The sequence below is a fragment of the Gadus chalcogrammus genome, chromosome 8, assembly GCF_026213295.1.
Source record: "Gadus chalcogrammus isolate NIFS_2021 chromosome 8, NIFS_Gcha_1.0, whole genome shotgun sequence".
Taxonomy (NCBI): Eukaryota; Metazoa; Chordata; class Actinopteri; order Gadiformes; family Gadidae; genus Gadus; species Gadus chalcogrammus.
In genome coordinates, this window is record NC_079419.1 from 10,254,861 (window position 1) to 10,270,747 (window position 15,887).

Sequence of the window (15,887 nt, forward strand, 5' to 3'; positions counted from 1 at the left end):
TCTCTCTCTCTCTCTCTCTCTCTCTCTCTCTCTCTCTCTCTCTCTCTCTCATCTCTCTCGCTCTCTCTCTCTCTCTCTCTCTCTCTCCTCTCTTTCTCTCTCTCTCTCTCTCTCTCTCTCTCTCTCTCTCTCTATTTCCTCTGTTTCCTTCTTTCTGTTTTTCTCTGTAGACCCCCCCCCTGCCCCTCCTTCCACATACTTGTAGATCCCAAGGGAGCGTTTCTTTCCAGGTCCTTGGTGGGCCAGAGGAGCGGGGTTTAGAGTGTCAGAAGCCCCTCCCTCCTCTGACTCCGTCCCTCCGGGTAAGAGAGGGGCTGGAACCAAACGCCCCCTCTGCAGGTTCTTCTGCGGTAAATTGTGTTGATTTTAGAGATAGACATGCTAGATAGGTTCACCCTACTAGGTAGAATGCATGCACTGTGTAGGACGTAGAATACTACAACATAAAACACTACAACATGGAACACTAGAACGTAGGACACTATAAAGGAGCACTAGACTGAAGGACAGTAAATCTTAGAACACAAGAACCTAGCGCACTAGAACATAGAACCCTAGAAGACTACAGCATAGAGCACTAGGACATAGAACCCCTAGAAAATAGAACAAAGAAAATAATGCCCGAGCACGTAGAACACTAGAAATTAGAACAAATGAACATAGACCACCAAAACCTGGAGAATATACAATTACAATTAGGGCATTTAGCAGACGCTTTTATCCAAAGCGACTTACATCGGTTAATACACACATTGACACACCGACGGCAGAGTCAACCATGCAAGGCGACAGCCAGCTCGTCAGGAGCAGTTAGGGTTAAGTGTCTTGCTCAGGGACACATCAACACTCAGCTAGGAGGAGCTGGGGATCGAACTAGCAACCTTTCGGTTACAAGACAACTGCTCTACCTCCTGAGCTAAGCCGACCAGAATATAACAGAGAACATGGATGAGGGGAACGTGGAAGCCAGCATCTGCCCCTGAAAGAGTTCCATCGGGTTCAGTGTTTATGTTGGTGCCGACCAGAGAGGAACATGAACTGGGAGGATCGGCTGAGTTCACTGCCTGGATGAGCTGACAAATGAATCCATTAACTCTTAACAAATGAATGGAAACCAAAGCACATGAATGTGAACTACTAAATAAATGTTTGAATGAAGAACTGAATGCTAGTCGCAGAAACAAAAAGGTGTGTGCTTGTGCGTGTGCGTGCGTGTGTGTGTGTGTGTGCTCGAGGGTTCTTCTGTTCCAGAGAGCGGTCGGACCTAAGGGTAAGGGTTCTTGACTTTGTTTGGGACCACCCATTTAAATCCTCCTGCAAAGAGGACACACATACACACACACACTCTGGTCTTCAAAAGGCCGTTATACAGGAGTAATGGTGACAGCGCCTTTTAAAACGAACACTTAATCCTCTCCTTCTCCCCCTACCCATAATGCCTTATTTACTGCCCCCCTGACACGCAGCGTTTAGCCCCCAGGGGACAGCAGCTGGCAGCCTCTCCAGCCGTTAATCAGACCCCTGCAGTTCATAGCCTGGCCGCTCCCCCCCCTCCAGTTCATAGCCTGATCCCGCCTCCTCTTCCTCTTCTTCCTCCTCCCCCCCTCCGAGTCACCCCGTCCATTTCATAGCCTGACCCTCTTATCTTCCTCTTCCTCACACCTCCCAGGATATAGCCTGACCCCACGTCGTATCCTCTCTATACCGTCCCTTCAGCTACTCATTCAGCAAGGAGCTAGACTGGACCGGGGCCTTAACCCTGTCTATACTGTCGGTTGAGGTTGACTCCAGGTCATAGCCCCTGCCCTGACCATCTCACCGATGTCCAGTTCAATATATCACCAGGTAATACTCTGACGCCAAACCTAACCCCAGCTCACTATCCAGGTTGTAGCCTGATCCTGCAAATTAGACCCGTTCAATACTGTGATGGAGATCGCTCCAGGACATAGTCTGCACCCAGTAACTCTGGGACGGTCCCATTGCCTCATCTCATATCTCCACCCTGATTAAATTACAGCAAAGCTTATTGGCGTGAGTTATGGAAACAATAACGCTAAATCGATTTTTTTCTCGCAATAAACAATGTTGGTAAACATGGCAGTGCACACATAATCAATGATCACACTCTCTGGCTCTCTCTCCCCCAACTTCCTCCCTCTCTTCCTTCCTGGTTCTCGTTCCATCCTCCCTTACCTCCTCCCTCCCTCCTACCCTCCCCCATCTTCCTCTACCTCTTCTCCCCTATCTTTGTCAACCACTGTGTGTGTGTGTGTGTGTGTGTGTGTGTGTGTGTGTGTGTGTGTGTGTGTGTGTGTGTGTGTGTGTGTGTGTGTGTGTGTGTGTGTGTGTGTGTGTGTGTGTGTGTGAACCGTGACTCCCCGTCTGACAGCAAGTCTCCCAGATCTCCTGTGAGGTGTCCTCTCCCTCGTTACCTTCTCTGTGTGTCTCGGTGTGTGTGTTTCTGTGTGTCTAGGCGTGTGTGTCTGCCTGTCACCTCTCCCAGAATAGTGTGTTTTTGTCAGCCTCCTCCAGACGCACACACACACACACCCTCACCCCTCCAGTGGAGCACAGCAGCTGGAAGTTGGCTACCTAGTTTGGAGATGTTTTGTCACTAAGGTCGGAGGTTGCGGGCGGCAGGGCGGCTTTCAGACAGACAGTAGGGGGGGGGGGGGCAGGACCAGCTGCCTGACCCTGACCACTGTTTACTGTTTTAACAAGTTCAAGTTCACTGGTCTGTCTGCCTCGCTGGCTGCCTCCTGCTGACTGTCTGTACGTCTGTGTCTCTTGACAGAAGCCTTGTTGTTTTGGCTTCCAGACACTTTGAGGAACTCGGGTTCCAACTGCCTTCTGAAGCCACTCTAGTGCCTGGACCTGGTTCTCCTGAGGACCTGGTTGACAGTGTGGTCGAGGAGTAGGCAGTCCTCCTTCACTCTGGACCCTCAGGAGAAGGCACTCCTGAGGGAACCCCCGTCCACAGTGAAGGTGCAGAACGTGGTTCTGTCGCGTTCCTGATCTGTGCTGTGACTCCCGTTGTAGGAACAGAGGTTCCTCCAGACCGCTGATGTCCTGCCCAGGATGTACAGGTCTTCATCAGCATAACCCTGAGGTTCCTCAGAGTAGTCCTGGGTCAAAGCGGGCAGCAAATTTCACGCTGAAAACAAGATTAAGTTTGAAACGAAGAAGACGTGATTGTGGAGGACAACTATCCCAAAACGGACAGAAATTAGATTATTATGTGTGATAAGTCCAATCAGGTAGATTTGGATCTCCCGTCTCCATGGAGATCAGAGAGTCACGACTCCATAGTGAAATAGTGGACCCAGTCGTGGTCTCCAGGCTTGGAGACTTGTTATGGTCTGATCATTTGGCTGTGGAATATAGGCATAAGAAAGGAATGTGGCCTGACTAATCCTCCTCCTCCTCCTCCTCCTCCTCCTCCTCCTCCTGCTCCTCCTGCTCCTCCTCCTCATCTATGTGTACAGCAACAAGCAACCCCGGCTCTGTGTCCAGACCCACCATCACAGAAATGCAAACCCTTTGATCATGGGCAGTCGTCACCATGGCGATCATCCTGCTCCCCCCCCCCCCCCCCCCCCCCCCCTCCAACCACCTAAACAGCTTTTCCTTTCAAATATGTGGTTCTGGTCTGGGCTGGGAGACGGGGAGAGAGAGGGAGGGAGAGACGTAATGGATCCTAATTTGAGTTGGATTATGATTTATCAGGACCGTCTGGCGAAGGGACCGGGCTCTCTGGAAATAGAAACCATTACTTCACCCACACCCTAACCCACGCCTCACCCCTCTCCCCCCTCCCTACCCTACTCTCTATCCTGCCATCAGTCACCTCCGCTCTCCACCAGGGAGAGGGAGAGAGAGAGGGGGGGGGGAGATAGATTAGGGGAGTAGTGAGGGGGAGAAAGAGAGAGAGAGGGAGAGGATAGACTGAGAGAGGAAGAGGAGAGAGAGCGGAGAAATGTGAGTCCATCCCCTGATGAGGAGGGGTTAGGGAGTGTCGTGGTGATGAGGAGGAAGGGAGGGGGAGAGAGAAGGGGAAGAGGAGTGCTGATGATGGGGGAGGAAGAGAGAGGAGAGGAGGGAAGAAGTAGGATGAGGATAGAGAGTACAACGCAAGACCTAGAAGAGAGAAATTGAGAGGCGGGATGGGAGAGAAATATAAGACCAGAAAGAGGCGAAGATGGGGGGAGAAAGGAAACCCATGAATTTTAGATGATGCCTCACTATTTGGACAGTTCCAATTGGATTTTCATTTCTCTTTTCCACTCGTGTCTGTCTGTCTGTCTGTCTGTCTGTCTGTCTGTCTGTCTGTCTGTCTGTCTGTCTGTCTCGCTCCTCCTTTTTCTCTGTCTCTCTCTCCTCCCGTTTCTCTCTGTGTCTATCGGTCTCTATAGAAAAATTGTAAGGTTGAATAATATTCATAACCTTTTGGAATGATACACAGAAACATTGTTGCCAATTTTCTAAAACCAGATACAATGCTAAGTGTGTGTGTGATTATATGAATGATATGAGTGGCCCTCGTGATGTCAACACCTGGTCACTGTTGTGTTGGATCACCATGGTAACGTGGTGATGGTGGTTGCATCATCCAGTCCTCTGTGGTGGTGCTGCTGGGATGGTTGCCTGGGGAGGTGTGATCAGGGGTCCTGATCACACCTCGGACGCACGCACACATGCACACACACTCATTCAGACACACATGCATGCGTACACACACAAGCAGATACACAAACGCGAGCGCACACGCACGCATCCCCATCTCATAAAGGCAGAAACACGTTTGCACACAGACACGTATGCACACATATACCACACACAAACATGTATGCAAACACACAAACACATATGCACGCAAACACACAAACACTTATAAACACACACACACAAACGCAAACACACCACCACATAAAGACACACACACACACGCACACCACCTGTCACTGAGCTCTGTGAGTGGCGCTCCGAGTTCTGCGAGTGCTCTCTCGTTAAAAACATCAAACATCTCCTCTCCCACCACTTGTCTCCTCAAACCGCCCGAGAGCTTCCCACCGCCACGCGGAAGCTCTGCGGCACACACACAAAGCTGCCTGCTAGCTGGGAATAGGTAGCTGCTGCGAACCCGCTAGCCGCTCAGGACTGCTAAACTGATGCTAGTTAGCGTCTGTTTTTGCTTCAAGTGAACGGGACTTTAAAGGTTACCGTGGCGCGAGTAAGCTTAGCAACACCAGGGTAATGAGCGGATGGGAGCTAGCGTATGCTACGCTACCACTTTGTACAGATCTGAGCTAGCTTCTATTTGGTGTCCTCATGTTAATACTTCAGATAGGGGCTAGTTCGTGCGCTACGCTGCTACGAGCTAATGGCGCTGGAGTGCGTCTCGTTGACACCGAGGGCGGGGTCGATGCCGGCCGTTGAAACCAACTGTTGTGAGACCCCCCCTCTGGTGGAATCTCTGTTGCCTGGCAACGGAGCCCGCGGGAGACATGTGCCGAGTCAACGCGGTCGCTGGCATTGGCGGCGGCTTCTGATTGGTCGAAGCGGGGCGGTGGTTGATGGGCAGCCGTGGGATGATGGATGTGACGGGCGGTGTGTGTGAGTGTGTCTGTGTGTGTGTCCCCTGGTTACCGGTGTTCTAACCACCGCTGAAACACCTCCATCCATCAAACCGTGCACCTTGTCAGTTGTCAAATCGCCATGACGACCGCCACGTTACCGGCAGTTAAGACCCGTGGGTAGCCGCCGCCGCCGCCGCGCTGACATGCAGATCAATTGTCTCGCTCTCCTCCCAGATTAGCCGCTTGCTCGCTTTGTTCAACACGTCAGCGCGCGACACTTATGAAACACTGCTGCGCGCTAAACATCATATCTCATGCTACCTCAGGGAGGCTACTTTAGCATGCTAACCAGAAAAGAAGGCTACTTTAGCTACTTTAGCATGCTAGCCAGGCAAGAAGGCTACTTCAGAATGCTACGGCAGGAAGTGCTGCTTCAGCATGCTACGTCAGGAAGCGCTACTTTAGCATGCTAGCCAGGTAAGAAGGCTACTTTAGCATGCTACGTCAGGAAGCGCTACTTTAGCATTCGTCAGTATGCAACAGTAGCCGTCCTGCTGAGCATCAGACACAATGTTTATCCTCCACCAAGTGTTTCTGGGTGGAGGCATGAAGCCCTTAGAACACATGTGGATCCAGTCAGGACCGCCACAGCGCTTCGTCAACCCCTGACGCCCCTCGTTAGAGCGGCTTGGCCTGGAACACCGCCCGGTCCTGGTCCAGATTAATCAGACCCCCCCCTTCCCGCCACACACTCACAGTTTAAACCCAGGGATCTCATATCTCCACACGCAGCACACGGAGTGTCTGAGGGCCGCGGGTCTGAAGCAATAAAGAGGCTTCCTGTCCCTCGGTCACCAGGGAGGTGGACTTCAGAGCGCCGGCCTCCTGATCCCACAGCGTCTTATTCCACTGAGGAGAAGACAAGCCCTCATCATGCTGCACCGTGTGAGGAGAATATTCCCGTTAATCCCCTGGACTGTGGCTTTAATATGGGGGGTCTTTGGGGAGACGATTGGGAATGTGGTCCTCCACGTTGAGGTCGGTCCAGTCCTGGGGCTGCAGGGCTCAGACCAAGAGGCTCTGGGTTCAGAGACTCACGGACAAGAGAACCTTCCAGTCTCTCAGAGTCACGGATGCTGCTGTTGTATTTGAATCCATTCACATATGAATGGATTCAGTGTGTGTGTGTGTGTGTGTGTGTGTGTGTGTGTGTGTGTGTGTGTGTGTGTGTGTGTGTGTGTGTGTGTGTGTGTGTGTGTGTGTGTGTGTGTGTGTGTGTGTGTGTGTGTGCACTTGCGTGCCACATGATTTGTAGAGCAGGAAAGTGTTCTCAGCACGGTACCAACACACACGTATACAACAGTATACACACATTCACACACACACACAAGGTTGCAGATATCATTGATTTATGCGTGGTTGAGTCCCGAGGCCTCTCAGCCCTGAGGACATACAGACCATCATATAGAGAGACCTACTACACACAGTCGAAAACATGTACACACACTCTTATCCGCAAACATGCCCACAAGCACACACGCACATACATTTGCGTGCAATCACACACGTACGCATACACGTACACAAGATCGTGCATGCGCACGCACACACACACACATATACACACATGTGCATGCATCAGCACACACACACACACACACACATAAGCGCACCCACACACATAGGCACACACACCAGCTCCCAAGACATACTTTTCCACAAATCATAACACACATAAAGAGTCTCTCACACACATGAAGGCTCATAGAATCTCTCCCGGCCACTCTTCCTCACTCTCTCTTCCTCACTCTGTCGCTCACACACAAACTAATCCCACACACAGACCTCTACACTCACACTCACACACACACACACACCCAGGCCTGAGTGTGTGTGGCTCCGTGCCAGGGTGTTTGCCCTCCAAGTGTGACCGGTTGGTTCTGACCCGACAGACTCTCGCTAGCGCGCCACGCGCTACCCAAGCTGCTAGCTAAAACCGCTGTCCTCTAACCCTGTCAAACACACATCCATGTAAAGTGGATTCAACTTGGCTGCTAATAAGCTTGCTTGATGGCTAACTGGATTATCCGCCTGGTTTATAAACATCAAATCGTCCTGGTGTTTTTCTTGTGTTGACATGAGCGTAGCCACCAGATTAGCCACACCTAGCTCCGTGCGCTAGCGGCTAGGCATGCTCCGTGCTGGAGTTTCATTGAGGGCTGCTAATGAGCATGTTGTTAGCGTGCGGCGTGAGCCCTCCCGGCCCACAAGGTTAAACCAGTAATCCCAGTAACGGCCCGTGTAATGGACTCCTCCAGGCTCTGGGTCACACTTAACAAGCTTCCCCCCCCTTACCCAACGCTCTCTCCCCCCCTGATAGCGTCAGCATTAGCATGAACTCATGCTAGTCTGGAGCTAATCTCTTAGGCCGGGGGTTTAGCGTCCCGCTTCACTTCTAACGTTTATGAATTTCATGTTTGACATTCAGATGAATGTGGAACATTAGATGAACCGCTAAATCTGGACACTTGTTATGACTGGTTCCCTATAGAAGGGACACGGTCTAGTGTTCATAGTGTTGGAGTCAGGGCACGAGGGTCTGGGTTTGATCCCCAATCAATCCCCAATACCGTTTATCCCCTACCTGCTCCTTAATGACCTGTCTCTGTACTGTTTACTAGGGCTGGGCGATATGACGATATATATCGTGTGATGATATAAAAAAAGTCTATCGTTTCATATTATCCTCTATCGTTTATATCGTCTTGTCGCAAATCACACTCTTTACGGTAATATTTTACGTCATTTGGACGACGCTTTACATTCTTCCACACGGCACATGAACGCAACACAAACAAACATGGAGGAGAGTGGAACGTGACAATTCTGAATAGGAGAAGGACTCCCACGACCAGCCAAACTGTCTACCCCCTACCTACTCCTTAATGACCTGTCTCTGTACTGTTTAACCCCTCCCTGCTCCTTAATGACCCGTCTCTGTACTGTCTAACCCCTACCTGCTCCTTAATGACCTGTCTCTGTACGGTCTAACCCCTACCTTCTCCTTAATGACCTGTCTCTGTACTGTTTAACCCCTACCTGCTCCTTAATGACCTGTCTCTGTACTGTTTAACCCCTACCTGCTCCTTAATGACCTGTCTCTGTACTGTTTAACCCCTACCTGCTCCTTAATGACCTGTTTGTACAGTCCATCCCCTGAAGCGTCCTCTAAGTGACTCTGCACTAAGTAGTACCGTCAGTGTTTCAGTCCAGCAGCGGTAGTGGTCTTCCTAATAGGTCTGATGAGCAGATAAAACACCGCTCATGCAGAGAGCCCACTGAGTGCCGGCTCTCATATCTGCATTAGCCCTTAGCCACCGTGAGCAGAGCCCAGCCAAACCCCCCCCCACACACACACACACACACACACTTCCCTCCTCCACCTCCTCCGATCTATGGATCTGGATTATCAGCTCCCAGCATCGCACTGTGTTCCTCTCAGCAGAGAGAGACCAGCAGTTTCGGCTCTCTCTCCCTCGCTCTCTCGCCCTCTCTCCCTTCATCCCCTCTCTCGCTCTCGCTCTCTCTCTCGCCCTCTCTCTCGCCCTCTCTCTCTCCCCCTCGCCCTCTCTCCCTTCATCCCCCTCTCTCTCTCTCTCTCTCGCCCTCTCTCCTCTCTCCCTCGCCCTCTCTCCCTTCATCCCCCTCTCTCTCTCTCTCTCTCGCCCTCTCTCGCTCTCTCCCTCGCCCTCTCTCCCTTCATCCCCCTCTCTCTCTCTCTCTCCACATCAGTTGATGTTCACGGACCCTCCCCCAGTGGGGCGTGGTCTCCCGGCCCCGCCTCCAGCCCGATTGAACGCTTAATTAAAAGGCAGTGTTTTAATTAGAGAGTGTGTTATTATGAAGGAGGGCTGGTTGGCTCCAGCAGCAGATAGCGTATCGCTGAGATCCGTGTTTATTAATCAGCAGAACTGGATTAATCCGGATCAGGAAGTGGTTCCTCCGCTCAGTCCCCAGTGTTCCCCGTTCATTTACATCTCCTGATAACATTGAGGCTTCACAGAGGGATTCAAACCCCCCGGCCCATGGGCAGGGCAGTAGGGAGGTGGAGGTGAGTGGAACTCCCAGCTGAAGGGTCCAGGTCTGAACTAGAGAGGTTCTAACATCAATTCTTCCTTCCAGATTGCGATTCCGATTTCTGAACTTGGGTATGGGCAGATACCGAGTATATACCGATAAAACATCTAGCATTGTAAATATTAACAGCACTTGTTCTTACTGAAGGGTTCTCTTACGATAAAACATTGGTATTCTTGTATCCTTGTTTCCGACTTGGCAGCTCAAACTCACGTAGGTCGGAGATGAAACGTTTCCCATTCCCCATCAGGTCTCTACTGTCAGTGGTCATAAGTAGAGTCAGTGGTTATAGTTAGTGGTTGTAGTAGAGTTACTGGTTATAGTAGAGTTAGTGGTTATAGTTTGTGTTTATAGTAGAGTCAGTGGTTATAGTTAGTGGTTATAGTTTGTGGTTATAGTAGAGTTAGTGGTTATAGTAGAGTTAGTGGTTAAAGTTAGTGGTGGTTATAGTTAGTGGTCATAGTATAGTTACTGGGTATAGTTAGTGGTTATAGTATGGTTAGTGGTTATAGTAGAGTGAGTGTTTATAGTCAGTGGTTATTGTAGTTAGTGCTTATAGTCAGTGGTGGTTATGGTAAGTGGTTATAGTATAGTTACTGGGTATAGTTAGTGGTTAAAGTGTAGTCAGTGGTTCTGGTCCTGGTACGTTTGGCGGCTGGGGGTCCATTCTGAAGCCCCCCGGCCTGGCCGGGGCACGGGGCGGTGAACGGATGCCATTGACTGGTAATCCCGGGGATTAGCAGTGTGTCCGTCAGCTGCTGGTGTCTCTTACTGTACCGGCCGGGGCGTCCTGGGGGGCTACAGGCCGGGTTTATCCCCTCTGGTGCGGGGGGCCGGCTGAAGCCCCCCTTGTTAGTGTTGGTCCGAGAGTGGAAGCTGTGATCGTGCTCCTCTCTCCGCGGCGCGGCTGAGCCTGAATTCACGCGGCGGCCGTGGAGGAGGTGAGCTCCGGAGACATCTCCTCCATAAAGCCGTCCTCCATCAGCCAGCGCCGTAAACCCAGAGCTGGGGCCGTCCGTCATGAGGCGCTGATCTCAGCCCGGCGTGAGGAACACGGTGATGCAGTGTGCTGCAGCAGGTCCCCCCTGCAGGTAGAACTCAGACGCTGCTCCCCTCCTCTTCCTCCCCCTACTCCTCCTCCTCCACCTCGACCTCCACCCCCTCCTCCACCTCCCCCTCCACCCCATCCTCATCCTCCACCTGTCTAGGGATGCATCTCAGATCTCTTCTTATGTGTTGGCTTTTGTGTTCTCTTAGTCTCATAATCTTTTCATGTGATTCTCTCTCTCTCTCTCTCTCTCTCTCTCTCTCTCTCTCTCTCTCTCTCTCTCTCTCTCTCTCTCTCTCTCTCTCTCCTTTCTCCTTTCTCCTTTCTCTCTCTCTCTTCGGTCAAACGGTAGCGAGGTCTCAGTATAGTGTCTTTGTATTCCGTCAGTGTTAGTGTTTCATGTGTTCATGTTCTTAGGTGAACTCTGGTTCTGTGTTGAGCAGAGCCATGTGGGTCCTCTGAGATGTCTCCTCCACCATGATGAGAACCTCACTGTCCACGGGGCGGCATTCTGGGCTCAGGAGGTAGAGCGGGTCGGCTGGTAACGAGAAGCTTGCTAGATCGATGCCTGGCTCCTAGCAGAGCGTCAAGGTTTCCCTGAGTAAGGCACCTCAGCTGCCTGTCGCCCTGCATGGTCGACTCCGCCGTCGGTGTGGGAATGTGCATGAATGGGTGAATGTGGGGCAATATTGTAAAGCGCTTTGAGCGGCCACTGGTTAGAAAAGCGCTGTATAAATGCATGTTTGCCATTCACATGTTACTGTAACCAGAAGGACACGCCGTCCCAACGCACGCACCACCCCTCCATGTCACGCTACGTCAGGCAGTGTTCGCAGCGGAAGCAGGCCTTCACCATTAAGTTCTCTAGGCCCTGGTTTAGGGGGTAAACATCTGGAGTCAGGAGACCCCCCACCGCCAGCCCCTCTCCTGGGACGGGGGTCCGGGCTGACCTGTGTTTCCTGGGTCAGCCGTGTTCAGAGGACTCGGGGCATCTGTCTTACCCATCACCGGATTATCTGTTCAGCCGTGACACCCCATCCTCCCAGAACCATCCGCCCATCTGCTCTGTGGGCTGCTGGCTCGGTCTGGGCTCCATGATCTAGGCTTTGGCTCTCAGTGTTGGCGCAACAGAACGGCCTTCTGGGAGTTGTTGTTCACTCTGGTTGATTCTGCCACAATTGTCACTGATTTCTTAAGCTGCATGTCATCAAGGGTTAGGTGTACAGAGACAGGTCATTAAGGAGCAGGTAGGGGTTAGACAGTACAGAGACAGTCATTAAGGAGCCGGTAGGGGTTAGACATACGAGAAGGTCATTAAGGAGCAGTAGGAGGTAGACAGTACAGAGACAGGTCTAGGAGCAGGTAGGGGTTAAGAGACAGAGACCAGGTCAATTAAGGAGCCGGTAGGGTTTAGTCACAGTACAGAGACAGTTCATTAAGGAGCAGGTAGGGGGTAGACAGTACAGAGACAAGTCATTAAGGAGCAGGTAGGGGTTAGGGGTCATCTTGTTCTACGATTCCTACAGGTAGACTTTGGACACTGGGGATTGAACCCAGAACCTTTTAAACACACATTCCTCATTCCTCCTCTGAAACTTAATCAATGGTTTGTTGATTCTCCTATTTAAATACGATTGGCCAGAAAGGCTGTGAATCAGTGCTGAAACTTTTTTGTAGAATGATCAACGAATGGCACTGAATCCCTGGTGTAATGTGTTCATGTGTTCCAGTAAAGAGCCGTTCTGCTGATAGATTCAGCTGCTGGTCGCCCTACTTGAGCGGTAAACGGAGTTCTGAAACCAGGGACGCGGTAATTTAATCAGTTCTGGTGCGACTGTGGTGTGGTCAAAGTCAAAGGACTGCACCAATCTAGGTCATGTGGATCTGGGGGAGAGCAGTGCATCATGGGAGTACCCACCAGAGACGGTCCTCCGGGCGTAGCGCTACACACCGCGAGCTGTCGGTGGAGCGGAGCCCTGTGATTGGTGGTGTGTTTGTCCAGCGCTCCGGCAACAATTAGCTCTCTCCCGCCGCAGCGCGACGGAGCGGCAGAGTACCGGTAGCAGTCTCCGAGCGGTGATTCAAATGAGCCAAGGGCTCAGCGCGCTCTTTGTTGCTCGTTATGAATTATACATCAGAGACGCGTTACTTTGATTCATCTCGCCGCCGGCTCCGGCCCCAGGACCCAGGCTCAGGCTCAGGCTCACTCATCACCTCTAATACCCGGGCTGGGGCTCCCCTCCATGGGACGGCCTCGCCGGGACGCCTCCCTTGACCCCCACCCCCCTAGACCCCATCCCCTCTAGACCACCGCCCCGCCCCCCGTCAGGTCTGGGGAGGGACTTCTCGTCTCCATCAGCGCTGATGTATCCAGGTCATCCTCCTCTCGCAGCGGACCCCTTGATCCCCCCCCCCCCCTTCATCCATCCTCACTCTCTGTTTTCTTCTCTCCCCTCTCGCCATAGCAACCGACTAGCCCCTAGCAACCACGACCGGATACAGCGGCTGCGCCATGAGTTCCAGCAGGCCCAGACGGGACCCGAGGACCCCGACGACCGCCGGCGCACCTACAGCTTCGAGCAGCCCTGGGTGAGTGTCTGAGGGCCGCCCCCCCCCCAGTCCGTCCGGGGACCCCACCTCGGGTCCGTCCAGGAGACCCCCCCCCACTGGGTACCCGGCGGAGGAGACGGCTAACGGCGGTGTTAGCCTAGCGGCTAGCGGGACCGGGAGAACTCAAAGAAATCAAAGGACTGAACTGTCTGGATCGGCCGTCACGCACCGTTGACCGTCGTAGCATGCTAACGCCCGAGCGTTAGCATGCTACCCGCCGGTTAGCACGAAGCTAACCCTTCACTAACCACACTACCAATCACAAGCAAGACTGGAATGTTCCCCGGACTGCCGTTAGCCTCCCCCTAATGAGGCTAACAGGCTAACCTGCTAACGCTAACTCCCTCTCCAGTCCACACCCCCTATTCATCTGCATGCAGGGCTGGACGTCCCCGTCACTAACCCCACAACCACCCCAAACACCGCCTCAACATCATTTCATTAGTTTCAGCTGTCTGTCAATCACCCACACTGATCCCGCCCGCCATCTTTCATCGACCAACAGACTCTCTAGACTCTGACTCGTCCAACCACTGAATCATGGAACCCACTTGTAGACGTGTCATTTTTAAAAAGTGTTTTATCTTGAAGTGTGAGGTTGGGATCGTGTGCGTTTTAGCGGTTGTTTTAATTGTGTTTCCTGGCGGGTCGTCTGTGACGGTTCTTAATTAGAACGTTCCTCCCGCCCTCCGTGGGCTGATGAAACCAGACGACATCTCTGACGGGTTATTTTAAGGCCGGCTCCTCCTCCACAAGTGTACTTTGTCTCCTCTTTTTTTTACATGAATTTCCATAACTGCTGATGATGACACGTCTTCCCCTCCTTTGAGTGCGTCGGGCCGCCGGGGGTTTGAATCCCCTTCAGCATCTCATTGAGCACTGCTGCCCGCGTGCCTCCGAGCAAACTCCCTGGAACTGCCTCTGCGATCGCCCCCTCCCTCCCGTACCACGACGTCCACGCTGTAGTCTAGGAGAGCTCTCGGAACTCAAAGCATTCCTGTTCTCTGCACACATCTGTATCAAAGGTTCTGTGGTCGGATCCCAGCCGTGTTCGAGATGCAGAGTTCTGTTTTCATATTTTCTTACGCTCCTGTGATCCCCTGTGTTGTGCAAACAGCTTTTTAATATTCCAGGTGATATGGAATATCAGCGAGAGGCTCTGTTCTTTTATAGCTCATAAACACAAATAAAAAAATAAAACTCCAAACCTGCAGCGTCGACCCAAGTCATGAGGTTCTACTCTCAGCATCTGATCTATTCTCCTCCAGAAACGCCTCCGCCAGACAATGAGGTCCAGGTCCTAGACCTCCAGTCCCGGGTCTAGGTCCTATACCACCAGTCCCGGGTCTAGGTCTTAGACCCACAGTGCCGGGTCTAGGACCTAGACTCAGTCCTGGGTCTTGGACCTAGTCCTCCATTCCTGGGTGTAGGTCCTTAACCTCCAGCCCGGGTTCTATAACACTGGACCGGCTGCCAGAACTCCAGGGGGGGTCCGAACGGAACCCCCTGGAGTTCTGGACTGAGGAGCTATTATGAGCTTGGAGGTGTTTTTTATCTTTTCCATATCAGAGGGATCGCATCCAGAACCCTGCGGTCCCAGCTCCTCAGATCCAGGACCAACCATCTGGTCCGGGTTTGAGAGAGCGCCATGGGGGTTTGTGAACTCGCTCTCTGAAGGGTGAGGGGGGGGGGGGGGGGGCTGTGCGTCTTTAGAGTCAGACCCGGCCTTGGACTGCTCTGAGGTCCTGGTGGTCTTGTGGAGGTCCTGGACCCTGTTAGACCCTCTGAGGTCCTGGTGGTCTTGTGGAGGTCCTGTACCCTGTTAGACCCTCAGGGTCCTGGTGGTCTTGTGGAGGTCCTGGAGTCTCCGGAGGTCCTGGCCGTGTGGAAGCAGAAGCATGTGTTTCTGAAATTCAATTACTCCCTCCTCCTCCCTCCTCCACTAGTATCTATTACCTTTACCTCCACACCTTGAGAGCTCCTGTCCATTCTTATGAATACACCTGAAATACACACACACACCACACACACACCACACAGCACACACCACCACACAGACAACAGCCACAGACACACATACACAACACAGTACCAATACACATACACATACAACATACACACACACACACACACACATCATTCCAGAACAGGGGATGGATACAATTTGAACTTTATTTATTCCAAAACAGAAACCAATAACACTTGTGTAATATAATTCTTAGATTGCCCGCGTCCCGGGTGTAGCGCTGGTGTAGCGCTCGTTCTTGTGTTATTTCTTCCTGGAGCACAAGAACGGTCTCTCCAATGTGGTGAAGGATTACAGGCCCCCGCCCTGACATAGAGCTAACAGTGACGTAGAGCTAGGTCAGGGTTAGCACTAGGTCAGTGTTAGCACTAGGTCAGTTTTAGCACTAGGTCAGGGTTAGCACTAAGTCAGTGTTAGCACTAGGTCAGGGTTAGCACTAGGTCAGTGTTAACACTAGGTCAGGGTTAGCACTAGGTCAGGGTTAGCA

General features: G+C 52.1%; 1 protein-coding gene across 3 annotated transcripts in view; it reads left to right on the forward strand.

The window, feature by feature from the left end:
- pard3ab (par-3 family cell polarity regulator alpha, b) overlaps positions 1-14,975 on the forward strand; it is a 109,824-nt gene extending 94,849 nt beyond the window's left edge. For all 3 annotated transcript variants that reach the window (XM_056596103.1, XM_056596105.1, XM_056596104.1), the window contains one exon: positions 13,230-14,975. In XM_056596103.1, coding sequence (XP_056452078.1) covers positions 13,230-13,365 — 136 coding nt within the window. In that variant the 3' untranslated portion in view covers positions 13,366-14,975. The remainder of the gene's footprint in view (positions 1-13,229) is intronic.
- Positions 14,976-15,887: the final 912 nt, after the last annotated feature.